The sequence below is a fragment of the Phoca vitulina genome, unplaced genomic scaffold (genome assembly GCF_004348235.1).
Source record: "Phoca vitulina isolate PV1807 unplaced genomic scaffold, GSC_HSeal_1.0 scaffold4, whole genome shotgun sequence".
NCBI lineage: Eukaryota > Metazoa > Chordata > Mammalia > Carnivora > Phocidae > Phoca > Phoca vitulina.
This window is the reverse complement of record NW_022589707.1, coordinates 21,360,607-21,380,302: the sequence shown is the minus strand read 5'-3', so window position 1 is coordinate 21,380,302 and position 19,696 is coordinate 21,360,607. Positions and strand designations below refer to the sequence as shown.

The window sequence follows — 19,696 nt, the reverse complement described above, 5'->3', positions numbered from 1 at the left end:
TTTTAGTATTTACCTGCCATTTTAATTATTAGTGAAATCATTTGCCTTAAGTCTCAATAAAAGAATTTTTCCCCTGAGTTAATAAAAGTAAAATAAGTAATGCCTCTTTGATACTGATAAAAAGACAATGTTAAAATATGGTTATTGAAAATTCTAAAGTAAAAGGCCAATTTTCTGATTTGAATGTTAACTGGAGTTTAATTCTATGACTAATAAATAAATAGTAAAGTTGTTCCAATGAAAAAAAGGGCATGCTCATGTCTCGAGATTTAAACTTCTCATTTTTTTCCTGGGGCTGTAGTTATTGAAATCACATGATTTTCGTAAGAATAGTGTTCCATGAAAGTTTAAGATATGAGCAAATTATAAAAGACAGTTTAATGGTAGATGCATTTCCTTTAATTACAGATACAAACAAGTTAGGACACAGAACTTCCTTCTGGCATTACATAATAAGCAAAGGGACAGCAAATGTAGTTAGGTCTATGTTAATTATACTGGAAAGATTCTTAAAAAAAGGAATTCGCACACAATGGAACTCTGCCACTGATGCTCAGCATCTTCTTTTTTTTTTTTTTTTAATTTTTTTATTGTTATGTTAATCCCCACACATTACATCATTAGTTTTAGATATAGTGTTCCATGATTCATTGTTTGTGCATAACACCCAGTGCTCCATGCAGAATGTGCCCTCCTCAATACCCATCACCAGTCAGCAACTTCTTCTTACATCTGCCTCTGGGTCTCATTCTGCCTTCAGAGAAAGCATCACATGCAGGCGCATGCGCACACAGGCGCGCACGCACACACACACACCCTTTTTTGAAAGGCAGATTTGTCCAAAAATAGTTCCTATACGTCTTAAGGCCTATACAAATTAATTTTATTAAATTCCTACATGAACGAAGAGATCTCACGATGGATTTTAGAACTCGTGCTATTCGTCAATCTGGAAGATTAGGCATTTAGAAACAAACAGAATCCATTCTGTATTCTGGACATCTTGTCATCACTATCAACTCTCTGTAAAAAAGTACAATATAAGCTCTAAATTGAGAAGGGTGTTTTTGAAAGACTACTCAGAAACAAGAGAGAGGAAGAGTATTATCTTCTCCATCTTCTATCTCTCACGGCTTTTGAGGTAGTTCTGATAAGAAATTAGTTTCTATGAAGGAAAGAATCATTACATTGTATTTCAAGAAAGATCTAAGAGAAAAAGAGTGTGAAACTGGGTTGTAGAGTCAGGCATTTGAGCAGAAGAGCAAATATCAATGAGGGAATGTGCTTAAATATTTAAATATGGACTAACCTCATAGCTTCACTTCCCTTGAACAGTTCATAGTTCACACATTTTATGGTCCTTTTTTCCAGTATAATATAACCTTTCAGAAGCCCATGAAGAACAATAAGAACGAATTTTAATACCCAATTCATCTGGCTGCCAACAGGTTTTAAAAAACAATGGTCCTGAAAACATCCTCCAAAAAAGAGGGTTAGAGAGCCCAAGGATTTTTTCTGGTCTCAAATTATGAGACCTTGCTGGAGGTCCATAATGGAAGCAAGGCATATTAAGGTGTTTGAGAAGTCTGATAGTAAAGAAATCTGTTTGACATCACTTCTCAAAATTATTTAATCATGGGATCTCTCCACAATTCCCACTTAAAAAGCATCATTTAGTGCTGATGAGCCATCTGTTTTATTATTTAATGAAAATTGTAACATATTCCGTGGTTATTTTCTCAATCGTTTTATCAGCTAGACCAGCCTCTAGATACTTGAGGGATAAAAGTGTCCTTGGTTTTATAATCTCTAGGAGTCTGCATGTTGCCTGGAACAGAGTGCTCAGGAACTAATACCCCTGGAGTTAACATTGTGTAGACAAATCTGGTAAATTGATGAGCTAGATTTCCCAACCCCCTCCCTCCCTAGCTCATCAAGTATGATCCTTTGTCATGGCAGTTTGGAGGCTTGCAATAAAAGCTATTTTGCAAGCAATGACAGGGCAGATGACCAAGTTCATGGTGCTTCTGAGTTTCTTAGAGGCTTCTTTTTATGTGCCCTCTCCCATGAGGAATGTGGGACGTCTTAGCTTCCTCTAGACAAAGTGGGAAGGGCAGAGACACGTAGGGAGTAGCATTTCTGGACTGTCAATTCTGCTCACAGCACAGCAAGTAAAAGTCACTTTGCACTTCGTGTATTTCCCATCAATATCCATTTGTGAACAGAATAAAAAGGAGAGGAAGACACAGCATGAGAATAAGAAATGATGGGAAGAGAAGGAAGAAAACAACAGTCTCATATTTCTGTTCCCTAACCTAGAACACTTCTTACTGTTCCAAACAAAATGGTACCTCATTTGGATGGTCATCTATTGGTCACATAATCAGTGTCCTTTAATTTTCCCGTAAATTTTACTTATCCAGAAGAAATTAATTGACCCTTACGTTCATTGAGCTAGAAGAAACATTTTCTATGAGAAAATATTTTGCAAATGAAATTTTAAAATCCTGTTTTCTTTCCAAGCACTCCTCCCTAATTCTTATTTGTATTTCCTACTGTAGTCTATTTTCTTTGGAGGTTCTAGAAAATAAGATACTTCTTTAAAAATGCAGTAATTGGACTCTATGAAGATATGAGATCTTGTGACTCAGCTTTTTGTTAAGTTACTGATGAACACATAGGTCATGGACAGTAATCAAGGTGTTTGATAACTGGCCTCTCCTGGAATCAAACTAAATTCATTACTGCACATCATTCTACAAGTCCAGAGAAACAAAATATTACGGTGATTTTTAGATAAAAATAAAGAGCATAAGATTGGTAGTATTCCTCTGATAGGTCATCTTTGACCCATACCTAATATTATTTTAACAAACCAATTTTTTAGTTAAAGGTCTATATGTACGTAATTTAGGAGAGCAATTCAGAAAAACACAAAGACAAAAATTAAAATTTCTTTAGATGTCCCAATCATAAATAATAGGTAATATCCTTTTGTAAATATAATTCCAGTTTTAGTTCTATAAAATCTAATCATAACTTTTTTTTTAAAGATTTTATTTATTTATTTGACAGAGAGAGACACAGTGAGAGAGGGATCACAAGCAGGGGGAGAGGGAGAAGCAGGCTCCCCGCGGAACAGGGAGCCTGATGCGGGGCTCGATCCCAGGACCCTGGGATCATGACCTGAGCTGAAGGCAGACACTTAACCGACTGAGCCACCCAGGCGCCCCTAATCATAACATTTTAATTCTGATTTATAATTGGATTCTTTTATTTTTTAATTCTTATAATGAAGTATCAGCATCTCACATTATTCAAATATCCTAATATATGCTTTTTAATAGAAGCATGATACTTCATTTTACGAATGTACCAGAATTTATTAATCCAATATTCCATTTGAATTTAGACTTTTTTCCTGTATTTCTTCCTACCATAAAGTATATAATATATTCTTTTTTTTAAAAGATTTTATTTATTTGACAGAGAGAGACACAGCGAAGAGAGGGAACACAAGCAGGGAGAGTGGGAGAGGGAGAAGCAGGCTTCCCGCTGAGCAGGGAGCCTGATGTGGGGCTGGATCCCAGGAACCTGGGATCATGACCTGAGCCGCAGACAGATGCTTAACCGACTGAGCCACCCAGGTGCCCTCTTGGGGTAAATTCCTAAAAGCATATTGTTAGTTTAAGTGGTGCTGTGGACTGAATTGTGTCCACCCTGAATGAAAATCATATGTTGAAGCCCTGTCCCCCAATGTTACTACATTTGGAGATGAGCCGCTTAGGAGGTAATTAAGGTTAAAAGAGGTCAGTCATAAGGGTAGAGCACTAATCTGATAGGATTGGTGGCCTTATGAGAAGAGGAAGAATGAGATTTTCTCTGAGGACAGAGGGAGAAGGCAGTCATCTGCAAGCCAGGAAGAGAGCCTCCCCCAGCACCTGACTGCTGGCCTCTGACTTCTGTCTCCAGAACTGTGAGAAAATACATTTCTATTGTTTAAGCCACCCAGTTGATGGAATTTTGTTACGGCACCCCAAGCTAAGGCAAATGTAATGATATTTTCAACATTTGATAGATACTACAAAATTGCTTTTTAAGAAAGTACTTACCAGTTTGCACTGTGACCCATGTGCGTGAAATGATTAATTTCCCTGCAACCTCATCAACTGCGGTTTTTATCATTTGTTATAATCATTTTCAATTTTATACATAAAAAGGTATTTCATTGTCTTAATCTATTAATTTCTGTGTGGTAAAATGATACCATTTTTCTGGTTTACACAGGGTCTTTCCATGGGTCATAAAAATCATTGCATTTGATTAAGAACAATAGTTAATTGTAAACTCTACTTACCAAGTGCCCCAATATTTCACCCATAAAATTTGTAAACCAATGGTCCCATGTCATTCATTTCCTTACTTAACAGATATTTACTGAGTACCTGCCTAGGTCCTGGGGATAATACAAGTGTTACGGAACCTGGACTGGATCGCCCGACAGAAGAACCAAGCGGCACTCGGAGATCTTGGAGGATAGGAGGTTTATTTAATGCTGGTGGGCTCAGAGAGTGATCTCCAAAGGTCTGAGCCCCGAGCACAAAGGGGGCAATTTATACACTTCTACTTCCGCATACTTGGCACTTTTGGCGCGTGCGTGAAGCGGGGCAGGGAGAAGGACCCGGACTGGTGCGTGAGGGAAGCACAGCAGGGAGAAGAAGCCGGAAGAGCCCCAGGGCAGGGGCTGGGACTCTCTCGCTGGCTTGGTCGGCCATCTTAGGACACAGATTTTCCTTATCACAAGCGCAACAAAAATGTCTCCTGCCCTAACAGAGTTTAATAGGGAAAGGCATAAAAAAGAAAAATCAGACAGTAATGTACAATTACACTGAAGAAGGGCAAAAGTATAAAGCTTTGAGGTAGTACGGATTTTCAGGGAAGGAGTCAGTTTGGGATGATATTGAAGTTGAGATGTGACAGACGAGCAGCAGTTAATCAGGTGGAACCTGAAGTAGAGGTTATAGAAAGGGCTCCAACAGGTTCTACAGAGAGATGTTCAAATATATTTTTTTTTTCAAAACGCAAATTTTATCATGTGACTTCTGCTTCTAGTATAGTGGATTGACTTGATACCCCAAATATCCCTTTTCACTACAAAACACCTAAACACTGCATAAGTTATAACAAGCATATAGTTAAATGAGGTAAACTCCTAAGACAGTGAAACAAATCCTCCAAAGGCTAGGAAAATGAAAATGAACCAGAAACTGAAACCAAAGCAGGGATGAATATGAACACCAGGGCTGCCTTGGGGGAAAATGTGTGTACTAAGGAGGCTTTACAGCTATGTTTAAGAGAATGCACCACTGGGTCAGCGACCCACGGACTGCTGAACCTGAGATTCCTGCAAAAACTGGGACCCATGAATGGGCTGTACTCTCAGTTAAAGGATGGTCCCAAAAGAATCAATATTCTTGTAATGGGGAGCCAACAAGTAAATCTGTTTCTACAACATCTGAAGAGTGAGTGAAGGAGTCTTTCCTGAGAATATGCATCATATGCCTGGCCTCATTAAACTGGGAACTACCTATGCAATCAAGAAATCGCCAAGATAAGAAAATAAAGTAGCTCCACTAGCACCTCCGTCACCAAATAAAAGAGCAAATCTTCTTTAAAAGAAAGTATTCTCAAACCAGTCCTTGTAGAATTCTCATGAATTTCAAGTATATTTGCTTACTAAAAACAAAACAAACAAAAAAACCAAACGCTAGCTGAATAAGAAAACAGAGACCATGGCAAAAATGTCAGTGGAAATAAGACATAAACACCTAGAAAATTTAGTTATTGAAATTGATCAGAATAGAATTTATAAAAGGTCTAAGGAAAAAAGGGGGGGGGGGGATAAAAACCAAGAATCAGATCAGAGATGTTCAGAAATAATCAAATGGGTTTTAAAAAGAACCCAATAGTATTTCCAGAACTAAAATATTTAGTAATTGAAATTAGCACTATGTGGGTTGAAAAGTAGATGTTATAGCTAAAGAGAATAAAGTAGAGAAAGGGTTGGCAAACTATAGCCCACCACCTGTTTTTATGAATAAAGTTTTATTAGAACACAAACCACACAGGGCACCTAAGTGGCTTAGTCATTAAGCGTCTGCCTTCGGCTCAGGTCATGATCCCAGAGTCCTGGGATCGAGCCCCGCATCAGGCTCCCTGCTCAGCGGGAAGCCTGCTTCTCCCTCTCCCACTCCCCCCTGCTTGTGTTCCCTCTCTCGCTGTATCTCTGTCAGATAAATAAATAAAATCTTAAAAAAAAAAAACAAGAACACAAACCACACTCACTTACATATTGCTCATGGCTCTTTTTGCACTAAAACACAGAGTTGAACAATTGTGGCAGAGACCATACGACCCACAAAGCCCAAAAGATTTATTATGTTTACTATCTGGCCCTTTATAGAAAAAACTTTGCCAAGTTCTGACTAGAAGAGAACTAAAAATATAACATAGAATGCAGCTGGAGAAATAAGTAGAATATGTATTACAGACATTAAAAGAGATACAGAAGATAAAATGCCTCATATATGATCTTTGGAATTTTAGAAAAGAGTGAGATTAGAGGAGAAACAGTACTTAAAGAGATAACAATATTCCAGGATGATGGCAAACATGGATCTTCACATCCAAATCAGAGTAAATTCAAAGAAATCCATACTTACTCAATATCAGGGCACATGGATCAGAAATCCACAGGAATCACAAACAGAATCCATGAAAAGAAATCCACATGTAGATATGTTATAGCGAACCCACAAAACACTAAAGAACAAAATAATCTTGAAAGTATCTGGAGAGCAAAGACTAATCCCCCTCAAAAGAATGCCAATTTGATTGTGAACAGCCTTCTTATTGGTAACAAAGGAAGCCACAAGAAAATGGAGTATTATCTTCAAAGTTCTGAGAGAAAGTAACTGTCAATCTAGAACTGTACACCTAGCAAAATTTTCTTTATAAAATGTGGATGAAACAAGCACAATTCCAAATAAAAATTCACTATCTATAGGTGCTCCATTATTGGAAATTCCAAAGAATATACTTTAGGAAAAAGGAAAATAATTTCTAAATCTAAGCAAGTATTGAGTATAAAACAGAATATAAATAAACAAGGACACAACTAAAATACTAGGCAAAATAAGCATGTGAGAGAGGAAGGGCATGGCTGGAGCAAAATGTTCCAAGGTCTCTCCACTCTTAGAAGGAGAGAAAATTTGTTGATTACCATAAAACTTTAAAATATACACAATATGCACAGTAAAATCTTAATGTTGGAAAATGTAAACTATTGAGGAGGAAAAAATAGAAGATCCTGGATGAAACAAGAAGGCAAGAAAAACAAAAAGCTTACAAACACAAGTCAAAAAAAAAGAGGCCAAAATCAAATGGTAGAAATGAATTTACTTGCATCAGCACACATGCTAATTGTAAAAACAGAAATTGTCATAATGGAGAATTAAATCAGAATCTAGTTTGCTATTTATAAGGTACACTAAAACACAAAAATACAGAAAGGCTAAAAGTATGAATAAACGTATCAGACAAATACCCACCAAAAGAAGGTTACATTAATAACCATCTAAGTAAACTGGAATGCAAAATGCATTGATAGTTATGAAAAGGATCATTAGATAATAATAATTTCCATTTACCAGGAAGATTTAAAAATTTTAAACTTGAATGTACCTTAATAAATAACCTCAAGTACAAAGTACAATACAAAGTAACAATTGGCCTAAGCGGAAGGAAGAAACCACACGGTAGTGACAACTTTCCACTCACCAGTCACGGAAAATACAAGAGGACTTTGAAGCATGTTTTATAACCAGAAAGTAACAAAGGATTTTTAAATTAAAAAAAGGATGGGGCACATCACAGGGAGTCAGCCTAAAAGAGCTCTCAATGGCTCAAGCTGGAATAATCCGAGCAACAAAATAAAAGCAGTATCAGATTATAACCCAAAGTACCAAATAACTACATATGAATCGGATTGACATAAACAAATGGTTGATTAAACAGAGGAGAATGGACAATTTTCCTTGCAGAAGAATTCCAAATGAAGTATGTAACTGGTCCTCCCTCTGGGAAGTGCCATTTAATTCCACTTGAGTGTGAGTTGGACCTAGTGACTTCCTTTCAAAAAATATAGAGAAAGCAAAGTACTATCTTTAGAGTGGAGAAACCTGGCATACATTACCTTACCCACGTGATCATAGCTAACATGACCAGTGATGTTCTATGGGTATCATGTACTCCCTGACAGGCTGAGAGAAGAGAGTATTTCATCTCTTCAAAAACCCATCACCTCTAACCATGAAAATGTCACACAAACCCAAGTTGAGGGATGTTTGACAAGATACTCGACCAGAACTCCTCAAAACTGTCAAGGTTGTGAAAAACAAGACAAGACTGAGGAACGGCCACAGATCAGAGGAGCCATGACAATTGAATGCAGCATGAATGGCATCCTGAGTTGGACCTTGGGACAGAAAAAAAGGACATCAATAAAAAAAAAATGGACTGGGATCAATAAAAAAAAAATGGACTGGGAAATCCAGATAAGAACCGGTAGTTAGTTAATGGTAACGTGCCAATGCTGGTTTCTTAAGTTTTGACAAATGTACCATGCTAATATAGGATGGTAACATTAGAGGGAACAAATACAGAAATTCCCTGTAATATCCTCCCAATTTTTTTGCAAATCTAAAATTATTCTAAAAAGTTGATTTTTAAAAAAATTAATGAAAAGGAGAAGGAGCAGTCTAGTTCAACAAAGCCGAAAGTTACATTATTGAAAAGACTAATAAAGTTTACGAACTTCTGGCATGATGAACTGAGGGGAAAAAAAAGAGAAGGTAAAAATAAACAATATTAGAATGTGCAAAAAGCAGGTAGAGCAAAAAGTACAAAGAGAACAAGGTGAACCTAATATCAACGCATTTGAAAACTTAGATAAAATGCACTATTTCTTGAAAAGCCATAACCTGACAAAACTCACACAGATAAACAGAAAGCTTATATAGTACTTTAACTACAAAATAAACTAATGCAGTAGGTAAAAATCTTTCCACATATAAGTCTCAAAGCCCAGATAGTTTTAAAGATGAGTTATTGATAAATATTAAAAAAAAAAAAAAGTCATTTGACACTTACCCAGAGCAAGCTGGAAAGCTCCCCAAACTCATTTTATATGGCTATGATAACCTGGATACCACATCTTGACAGGAGCAGTATGAGAAAGGAAAATAATAGGCTAATTCTGTGCATCAACATAGATCTAGGAGCACCTGGGTGGCTCAGATGGTTAAGCGTCTGCCTTCGGCTGGGGTCATGATCCCAGGGTCCTGGGATCGAGCCCCACGTCTGGCTCCCGGCTCGGCTGGGAGCCTGCTTCTCCCTCTCCCTCTGCCTCTTCCCTGCTCATGCTCTCTCTCTCTCTCTCTCTCTGTATCTCTCTGTCTCAAATGAATAAATAAAATCTTTAAAAAATAAAAATAAGGGGCGGCTTGGTGGCTCAGTCGTTAAGCGTCTGCCTTCGGCTCAGGTCATGATCCGGGGTCCTGGGATCGAGTCCCGCATCGGGCTCCCTGCTCAGCGGGAAGCCTGCTTCTCCCTCTCCCACTCCCCCTGCTAGTGTTCCCTCTCTCGCTGTGTCTCTCTCTGTCAAATAAATAAAATCTTAAAAAATAAAAATAAAAAAATAAAAAATAAAGATAAAAAAAACCCCCATAGATCTAAAAACCCTAAACTAACTGGTAATAGTAAGTGGTATAGATGTGCATAGACAGCTTTTTATGTAACAGCATTACATACTACATTCTTAAAAAACTTTAGCACATTAGAAAATTACATGGAAATCCAACTGAAGACCCCAAACTTTTCCACACCTAATTCTAGACACTAAGAAGGCTCCAAAGGTCCCATGCTTAAGAAAAGCTACACTAGTGGGGTAGATCTTGAAGCTGTTGTTAACCTGATTTGAATTCTAACACATACTGAAAAAACCCTTTGTCTTCTCTCTTCCTTAACGATTTATGGCTCTTTTATGCATTATTTCAGAAAAATCTTTAGCTTTATGCTGTGAATGAATGGTGTGGAGGGAAAACAGAGGCAACTGACCTTAATAACTATTCCTCAAGTTGCAGTCTAGTGACTTACTTACCTTGGATGACTGTGTTCCTGACTCCTGCTTTCGGCCACATCTTTGCCACTGTCCCATTAGGCCCACAGTGTTTTCCAGCAACATGAGGGATGCAGCATTGATATAATTATTCATAATGAACAGATGAGAAACTGAGGCTCAGACAGGACCAACTGCTCAAAATGAAATGGGAGAGCCAGGACAGGAAGGCGGATGTTCTGACTCCTAGCTCAGTGCTATTTGCAACATACTAAGTCTCTTCACCTACCACTCACTTTTTGTTTTTGTCTGTCTTGTTTTGAAAGGCATAATTACTTTGCTCTAGTACTGAACTCCAAGCTCGGTGGGGACAGATGTTACTGCTGGGCAAGCCTGACTGAGGTAGATTTGAGGTTGTTCTATAGTTTCTGATAGAATCCACAAAGAAGCCTCAGAATATATTGAAGAGGTACTCATTGATCACTGTCCCTTCCACCTTTGCACCCGTAGCATGAAACCTGTTCACCTGGCCACATTACATGAAGACAAACCTTGCTTACAGCATTTGATCTGGTTGCCCACCTGTCCCAGAAGCGAGTCTCCAGATTCGCAACTGATAGGACATTTACACTTGTTTTCTCTACGTCATATATCAAAGACTAGAATGAAGAAGTAAGCGGTAAAGGAAAAAAAAAAGTCATAAGGAAAATCCTTGATGAGCCTATTTGATGCAATTATCCATGATTTTCCTCAAAAAGCATCATGGTCTCTAAAATTAGAGACAGGAAGTTGGGGCACAATTTCTGAAGTGATAAATAAGAGGAAATGTTATCATCTATGAAGACAGAGACATCGTCATATAATAACGTGACCGATCCCACGGAGGCCACCTACTACTCTGTGACATAATCTGGAGTCCAGAGAAAGTAGGGATTACTTTGTATATGCACTCCAGTCATGTCACCGTCCAGCACCTGTACTTGAAAGCTGGTGCAGCCAAGCTGGCCCTTGTCGGGTGCGGAGCAGGCCGCAGACGGCCCTACTAAACTGCCCCAGAGCCCGCGAAGACATTGGACATACACCTTACGGTAAATGGACACAAAAAAGCCATTCTGTGTTGCTGCTTCAGTTTCCCCACCCTCAGCCTGACGAGCAAAACTGAGATGTATAACCACACATATCAACCTAGAACTTTGCCCTGTAATGCATTGTCTCCAAAAGTCTCTTTTCTCCTTGCTGTGGGTCCTCAGCGGCGCGATCGCCAAGTGTGAGGCTGTCCTCCTGCAGGAATGTGTCTGTTTCTGTCCTTGACTCACTTTTTTCTTTCTTCCTTTCCTTTTCTCTCTCCTCCTCAGTCTTAGCACCAGCCAGACCTTTTCTGTTTAACTCTATTCTTTTATTCTGAAACGCTCCGAGTGCTATTCACGGGAGATGTGGTGGCAGAGAGCACCTAGAGAGCTCAAAGCTGTGTAATAGGATGTGCTCCTGGAAACATTTCCGATCCAGACAGCACTGTTGTCCTTCACTTCAGTCGATAACAAAAGGCGATCCTTTTTCCTTTTGAATTTTTGACAGAGGTAGCTCAGGTAATGAGCAAAACGGTGCTCTGAATGTGTGTCTTGACAGACATAAAAATGATCATAAAGACAGACTATGGCAAGCACCGTAGAAAAGTCCGACTTGACACGGACAGTATTTTCAACAAAAGTCTGTATAAATATCAGATACTGCAGACCTGGATAAGAGGAGCTTATGTTCATAAGGCGAGGTTGCTAAAACCCGAACATTCTATTAGCAAAAACACTGAAGAGTCTAATTACATATGCGCTGCGATATTTGCACTTAGCATGAGGTATTGCAGCTCTACCTACTTTTCCTGGTTTTCTCCTCTCACAATTTCCATCCCCGTGGCTGACTGGCAAAGGCAAGCATGATAGAATAACAACTAATCAATACTGATAGAGTATAATTACCATATTTCCCCTTTTACACATGACACCTTAGAGTTTCAGAAAGGTTAAGTGATTTGCCCAACCTGGGTCACTTTGCAGATTTTAGAGTCAGACTCAAGTAGGGATCTTTTGCCTCTTTTTTTATGCTTTCATTGTGAGAGCATGACATTTCTGAATGACATCTGTTAGACTCTAAAGATTACAGGAAACATCATACCCCTTCAGTTTATCTTAGATAACTTCTACCTTAAACTGAGGTTCAAATTTCCCTAAAACCGGCATTTCTCCTTTTTCTTAAGCTCCATGTCACCCAAATGTTGAATCCCAGACCGACTCCAATTTGTTTTGTACCACCCAGAGATACCTGAAAATGTACACATTTTAACCTGGAAAATTGATTTAATGTGTAATATTAGGTATAATGCATGCATGAACATATAAACACACCTTAAATTACACTTTACAGTGTACCATTATAAAGAAAACAATAGTTTTACAGAATAAAAGTAACTATGGCAACCTATAGATTCAAATCAGGCTGCCTCCAGGCAGCAGCTCCCAGGTGCCTCAGTAACTTTCCATTAAAATGTGTCTCAAACAAACCCGTTTTTGGGGAGGCATCAGCTGAATTTCCTACTTAATGTTCTCAATTTGATTATCCCTTTCAGTGTTAATGACTACAATAATCTGATCATACACAGTTCTTTGGGTATGTCTGTTTCACTGCAATCTTTTTATCCTCTTGCATTTCCGAGCCCTGCCTAACATTGGGAGACCTCTCTTTTGATATCCACTGGTTGGGAGGAAGACAGACAGAACCAGGAGCTAAGAAACCGGTTTAGTAAAAAAGTCGCTCATGTTGGCTCTCCGTTAGCCATCCCAACTGTCCCCTGTTCTCGCCGCTCCCTTACTGCCCCCGCCCCGCCCCCCGCCCCACCCAGCAAAGTTTGTGGAGTGCAGACGGTTTACTTTGGGGTAATGGGAGACAGGACTATCATCTGCAACTTTCCCCTAATTCCCAAGTAAGGCTGAGTTCCATAATGAGGTAAAACCCTGAACAGATGCTAAGACTAGGATTGGTTTTATTTTACTGTGGGATGAGAACTGGCAACAATGACGACTTCAATTCAAAAATATTTATTGTGGGGGTGCCTGGGTGGCTCAGTCGTTAAAAGCGTCTGCCTTCGGCTCAGGTCATGATCCCGGGGTCCTGGGATTGAGCCTGCATCGGGCTCCCTGCTCCGTGGGAAGCCTGCTTCTCCCTCTCCCACTCCCCCTGCTTGTGTTCCCTCTCTCGCTGTGTCTCTCTCTGTCAAATAAATAAATAAAATCTTAAAAGAAATATTTATTGTGTGCCCACAACATGCAAGGCAATGTGGCACATCCTCCTACAGAGCATAACAGGTGAAGAGAACCAGTTTTTGCCTTCAAACTATGACCTTCAAACTATGTGGGATAGAAGAAGGGCAGTGTGTGTGGATTTAGCATGTAGGTTTGCATGATAAAGTTTATAAGGAAACTACAGATAAAAGGTGTTTGGTGTTTGTGTTAACAGAAGTCTTCTTCAAGGACTTTTATGATATCGGACTATCACAAACTTGGAAAAAGAGAAACATTACGTGGAGAATAAACAAGTTGCCTGGGATAAAGATTATGTGGGGAGGGATACTTGGAGAGAAGTCTGGGTAGATGGGAAAAGAATGATGTTGAGAAAAGCCTAATACTATAGCTTGGAACTTATCTTTAATTTCATAATCAAACAAGAATCTGAAGTTTTCCAAAAGGAGTATAATAAAAGTTAATCTGTAATTTTGAAGGTGATTGCTAGACTGTTGTAGGGAGAAAAAGAAGTAGTAGAGAGATGTATAAAAATAAATAAGCAAGAAGAAAAAGAAGGCTTGAGTTAGGATAGTGCAATGGAAATGGTAAAGACCAACTTGAGGGGTCCTACAAAGGCAGAGCATTGGCACGGGCAACAGACTGGGTCTAGGAGGTAAAAGAAAAAGATGAATGAAAATGAATAGGCCATGAATGGAAGTGATATTCACATAACTAACGCAGTCATTCATTCATTAACCAAATGTTTACGGAATACCTATTTTGTGCCAGGAGTGTTACTTTTTGCCAGGCACCCTGTTAGGAGCTAAAAGAGGTACAGGAGCTGGTTTAGTGAGATGATGGACTTAATTTCTTTTTTAAACACTTATTTATTTTAGAGAGGGGTGGAGGGGCAGGGGGAGAGGAGAAAGAAAATCCCAAGCAGACCCTGCACTGAGCCCGATGTGGGGCTCGATCTCCACAACCCTGAGATCATGACCTGAGACCAAATCAAGAGTTGGATGCTTAACCAACTGAGCCACCCGGGCACCCCAAGATGATGGACTTCATTTTATACACAGAGAGTTGAAAGTGCCAGAACATTCAAGCTGTCAATTGTCGATAGAGACCTATAGCTTAGGAGAGTAATTGGTTTGGAATTCTGTATAAAGACAGGTCACTGAAGCTGTGGAAAGGGGCAAGATCACTGAAGTACAATTTTTCTGTGAAGTAGAAAAATTCTCAGAACAGAGCAAGTTCAAGAACAGATGTGAGAAAAGAACTATACTGCACTTGGGAGTCTGGAGGAAAAAAAAGTTATTAGCAAAGAGATGGTCAAAAATAAATAAGAAGGGAGCTGAGATAAGATAGTGCTGCATCAGGGCAAATAAGCAGCGTCTCAAGCAGCACAAGCCCTTAGAAAGTCCAGAGCATCAGCTTTTCAATGGGAGTAAGCAGGGCGAAGCTGGAGAAAAGGCTACTGGATTAGGTCCTTACCCAGTCTATCTCAAGAAGCCTTGTTGGCAAGCGAGGAGCTAGAAGCCCAATGAGAGGAATGGAGATGGAAATTTGGTTGGGAAGATAAAAGAGAACAATGGAAAGGTAGCTTGACAGCTTAACGATACTTAAGACAATGTGAGCTACCAGTTAACTTTTTTTTGACTATTCATGTGCCAGGCACTGTTCGAAGTGCTTGATATACATTAATGCATTTGATCCCTATGATGATTCATGAATTCTGAAAGAGAAACTCTGTTATATCTTTCCCACAGATAGGGAAGTTCAGACAAGACTAGATTATGAAGCTTGCCCTACCTCACACTATTAATTCGTATTACTTTGAACCCAGGCAGTCTGACTTCAGAGTCCCTTGACCACTCTGTTGTGAGGCTAGTAAAAGCTTACACAGGCTTGTGGGAAGAAAGGAAGTACAGAGAGAGAGAATGAGAAGGAATAATGGTTGAAACAAGCTAAAAGGGGGATGGGAGAAAGGGTATCTCCTTTGTGGGAGGAACCCCAGAAAAGGTTCCCTGGGAATAGGATTAAGAGAAGAGAGGGACTGAGACACAGAGAGATTTTAAGCTTAGAGGCACATGATGGTGGGGGCCTGCATTAGGTGACTTTTTAACCTTTTGGCTCAAAACACTAAAAGGGGACACTTGTTCCTAAAGTATAGATTAGGGGGGCTCCTTGCTTAGTGGGGAGCCTACTTCTCCCTTTGCCTGCCGCTCCCCCTGCTTGTGCTTTCCCTGACAAATAAATAAATAAAATTAAAAATAAAATAAAATAAAATGAAGTATAGATTAGGGAAGGGGCTAAGAGAAGACTCCACATAAACCTCCTTATTTATCTTGCTTTATCAGTGAAAGCTTATTCCACAGTGGAAAAGCAAGAAGCATCAGGTATACACAAACCCATCAGCAAGCCTTACCCAGACATACATATGCATAACAACAGAAATACAGAGGACACTTAAGCTGTGCAGCCCCTAGTACTAGGTGGTACATAAGAACTAAAAGGCAACTTCTAACCTCATAGATATTCTCTTCCTTTCTCTTTCAAGTGGCTTTAACGGCAAAAAGAAACCTAAAGTGCAGCCAACCTAAATCAACAGCATATTGATGTACATTTTTCCTTTGTGAGTTTTCTCCCCGCCTCTTGCAAGAAGTGTTTGCTATTTAAAATCAGTTACTAGGTGATAGTGGCAAAGCACATTTTTCTCTCTTCCTAAGTCAACCCTACACATTTCACTGTGTGTTTGCAAGTAAAAATACCTGTTGCCGTGCACATGAGAGGCGCAGAATGCAAAGCTGTAATGGAGCAGGGTTGGGTCAATGACAGCACCATTTTCTGAATGTTCCATCAGTTCTGTAAGGTAGCAGAGATGTCTGTGACAGCCTCTCACACCATAACGGGCACAGTACTCATCTAACACAAAGACTTGGCCAGGGCTAAACCAACCCTGCAAAAGAAAAAAAAATTTTCCTTTCTGTACTAGGATTTGCTTTTCTTCAGGCACTCTTTGACATTATAAGAAGAAGCTGAATCCAAGTGTCTTTTGACATTTTTTTTTTATTAGTGGTATGTTTCATGTTATTTTCATAAAGCTAATGTCACCAATTTTGGACCTGATCTGGGACACTCGTAATCAAATACTATTCTCTCTTCATTGCCACGGCAAGACATGGGCTACCTGCTTTTCTCCACTGTCATTCAAAATCGGCCAAATTTATTCACAGTATCTAAATCATCAGTCACAGAGAATAACATTCTGAAAAACTTCAAACCCTGTATGAATCAATTATAAAGAGAATGGTTAAAGCAGATACTATAATTGAAATTGCCTAGTTGCCAAAAACATTTTATAAAGTGAACTAAGAAAATTCCAGTTAAGTCTAGTGGTAGTAAACGTATACTATTTGGTAATTTGCATATTTGGGACATTGTTCTCATTCTCTTTGTCCCTCTAGGACCAATAATAACAAGGGCTAATGGCTTACAATAGTTTCTGGTTCTCTTAAAATGAGATGTGAAGGGTGCGTGTGTGTTCGTGGATGCTTGTGAGCCAGCTGAACCAGCAGGTAGCCTGCTTGGCTAACACCGGAGGTCAGGGTTAAGCAGAGTTGCTTTATAAAACGTTTCGATGGATAATATAGACTAAAAATAAACAGTTTTAAAAGGGGGCAGGATAACTGTGCAAGAGAAGGAAAAGATGGGTGAGAAATGCAAAAAGGTAAGACAGCAATAAGACAAAGCAGAGGGGAGAAAAAAGAGCAAATACTGTGGTGATGGCGCAGGTGCTCAACTAGACAGACATGTCTGTGTAGTATTAGAACCGCCATGCCTGTGCGTTACTCCGATCTCCAGCTTAGACACATAGGCTACAGTTCAGTGACCTTTAGTGAACTGCTCAGGACACTGAAAATCAATTGTTGAGTCATGGTTTACATCCAGGGCCATCCTGCCTCCAAACAGTCTCCTCACACCATGCTTACTACCCTCTAGATACAGTTGAAGACACACTGTAGTGTTCTCCTCAGACTCCTCATCACGTGGGATCATCCACATAACCCAAACAACTTCTAATCATTCAGTAACTCCCTCCGCTGAGTGGAATCCACCAGGTAAGTCCCTTATTGGTGTCCACTCCAGGTGTGTTTCCCCCTGGAAAGATAGCATAGGGTTTTGTGATGCTCTTACTCTTCATGTAAAGTTTGGGCTGGATGGGGTTTAAGCCATAGTTACATGTTGAATAAGCAGTACTTAATAAAAAGTCTATAAATGATTTATCAGGAAAAAAAATAAAAAAATTATCAGGGCAGTAAGTTGTCATCACAACAATAAGTGGTTTCAGTTCTTCCTGTCTATTCAAACATCTCCAATGAGCTTGGAGCACATCCTGTTGGAAATCTTAAACACAAGGTAGCTTTACTGTAGGTAGCTACCACATTCAGGAGCCAAGAGACTGTGGTGATAGAAACAGGGATAGTCTGGCTGGATACATTTCTGAGGAACTGCCACTGACAATATAAATCCTTGGAAGGGCACATATGGATGCCTAGGCTGCAGTTTAATGCCCACATTCTGAGGAAGTCAAGCATTCCTTCAAAATGTAAACTATACTTTATATTCCAAATTTTGGCTGGTTTCAACACAGAGTAGCAGTTTACTCAATTCAATCCCATTTATTTATTTTTTTTAAGGAATTCAAATTATCTTTGGAGGGCTAAATGAAACCAAAGATTTTCAATGTTACATGTGGCCCTGTCGTATTTCTCGCACTGTTTCTTTCCCCCATCACTTGGGTTGTCCTTCTAGGAACAAAAGAGAAAAATGAAAGACAGCAACATTGGGTGAGCAGAATTTAAACCTTAAAATGTCTATACAGGTGTTAGTAAATCCTGTCCCAGAGGTTGTTTTATCTTCATTAAAGCCTTTATTTTCATTCAGCCTTCTCCAGAGGGACTGATAAACCACAATTCAGGGTCTGTTTGAGTCTATTCTCCTGTCTATTGAGTGGCCCAGCAGTGGTCTTCAAGTGTATAATTTTCAAATTGGGAAGCAATCGATTGGAATCCTTCATCCTTAACTCCCAACTACAGTTATTAAAGGAGTCAGGAATAAAATGCCGCTTCATAACAAGTGTTTCTCACTTAAAAAAAAAAAATCTTTCATTCTAACCTATAGGAGACTGGAGAGACAGACTTGTACTTACTAAGCAAGAATAGGAATCATTCAGTCTGTGATCCAAAGTCTGCCTCTGCAGTATTCTAAAAAGGAAGGCGTGGTCAAGCTTGCAAGGATTAGCAGAAATAAACTCATCCATACCATGTTTCTGAAAACGGTCTGCATCTGTAAATTCAAAAAAGCATGTATAATACATTTATTTTTCTGGCTTAATAATGGGCAAATACAGTTTTTGAACACAAAATGCATGCCTCATGATAATAGACTATTTTGTATTACAAAAAACACGATGCCAAGAATTCAGCATAGTAACATAGATTGTAATTTTTTGGAGCCTAATGAATAATGACCTGGAAAAATCTGCAAATCATTTGAAATGAGGAAATTTCTATTTTCACTCTAAGCTACTTTTAATATTCATCAGAGAACTAATCTTATTTTCCAATTTTAAGAAAGGTAGATGCATTTTAAGTATGTATTTACAGAAGGAACCGACTGGAAAAGAACCCAGATCTATTCATAAAAAACAGCAACGATGGCTAGAAGCTTGCTTTCCAAATGGCAAACTAGGGCAGAAATGAACACACAGGCTTCCGCTGGACCATTTCCAGTCTTTTTTTTTTTTTTTTTTTGAGTCTTATTTAATGGGACCAACCTTAATGTAGAAATAGCAATGAATGCTCTCAAGCTTCAAGTTTAGGAGACATGAAAAAGGGAGCATCATGTTTGTGCAAATATGCAGACAAAGCATAACGTCCCAAATGGCACTTCAATCAAAGGTCCAAATTTACTGTTCTTTACAGACTGCATCTTTCAACGCCTGTAGACCCTGCGGGTTTATCAAAAGGCAAGCTTTTATGATTGCTTTCATTAATGGTATGTTTTGTCAAAGTCTTCAATGTGAGTTATTTACTAAGTATATAGAGAAAAAGCCACACACCACCCAAAAGGAGTGCTGGGGTGTTACTACATTAGCTCTGTTAGAAATGTAGCGCACATCGGGCAAGCAATCAGTTATCGGGATAAAAGTGGACTCTCCTGACAATGGTAGAGCTGAGGCTCC

At 39.1% G+C, this 19,696-nt stretch overlaps 1 protein-coding gene across 17 annotated transcripts in view; it reads right to left on the bottom strand.

Moving 5' to 3' along the window:
• The window catches only part of CADPS2 (calcium dependent secretion activator 2), a 520,372-nt gene that overhangs the window by 129,387 nt on the left and 371,289 nt on the right, over positions 1 to 19,696 (bottom strand). For all 17 annotated transcript variants that reach the window (XM_032401664.1, XM_032401666.1, XM_032401671.1 and 14 more), the window contains 2 exons: positions 18,662 to 18,798; positions 16,221 to 16,408 (listed from right to left, as the gene is read on the bottom strand). In XM_032401664.1, coding sequence (XP_032257555.1) covers positions 16,221 to 16,408; positions 18,662 to 18,798 — 325 coding nt within the window. The remainder of the gene's footprint in view (positions 1 to 16,220; positions 16,409 to 18,661; positions 18,799 to 19,696) is intronic.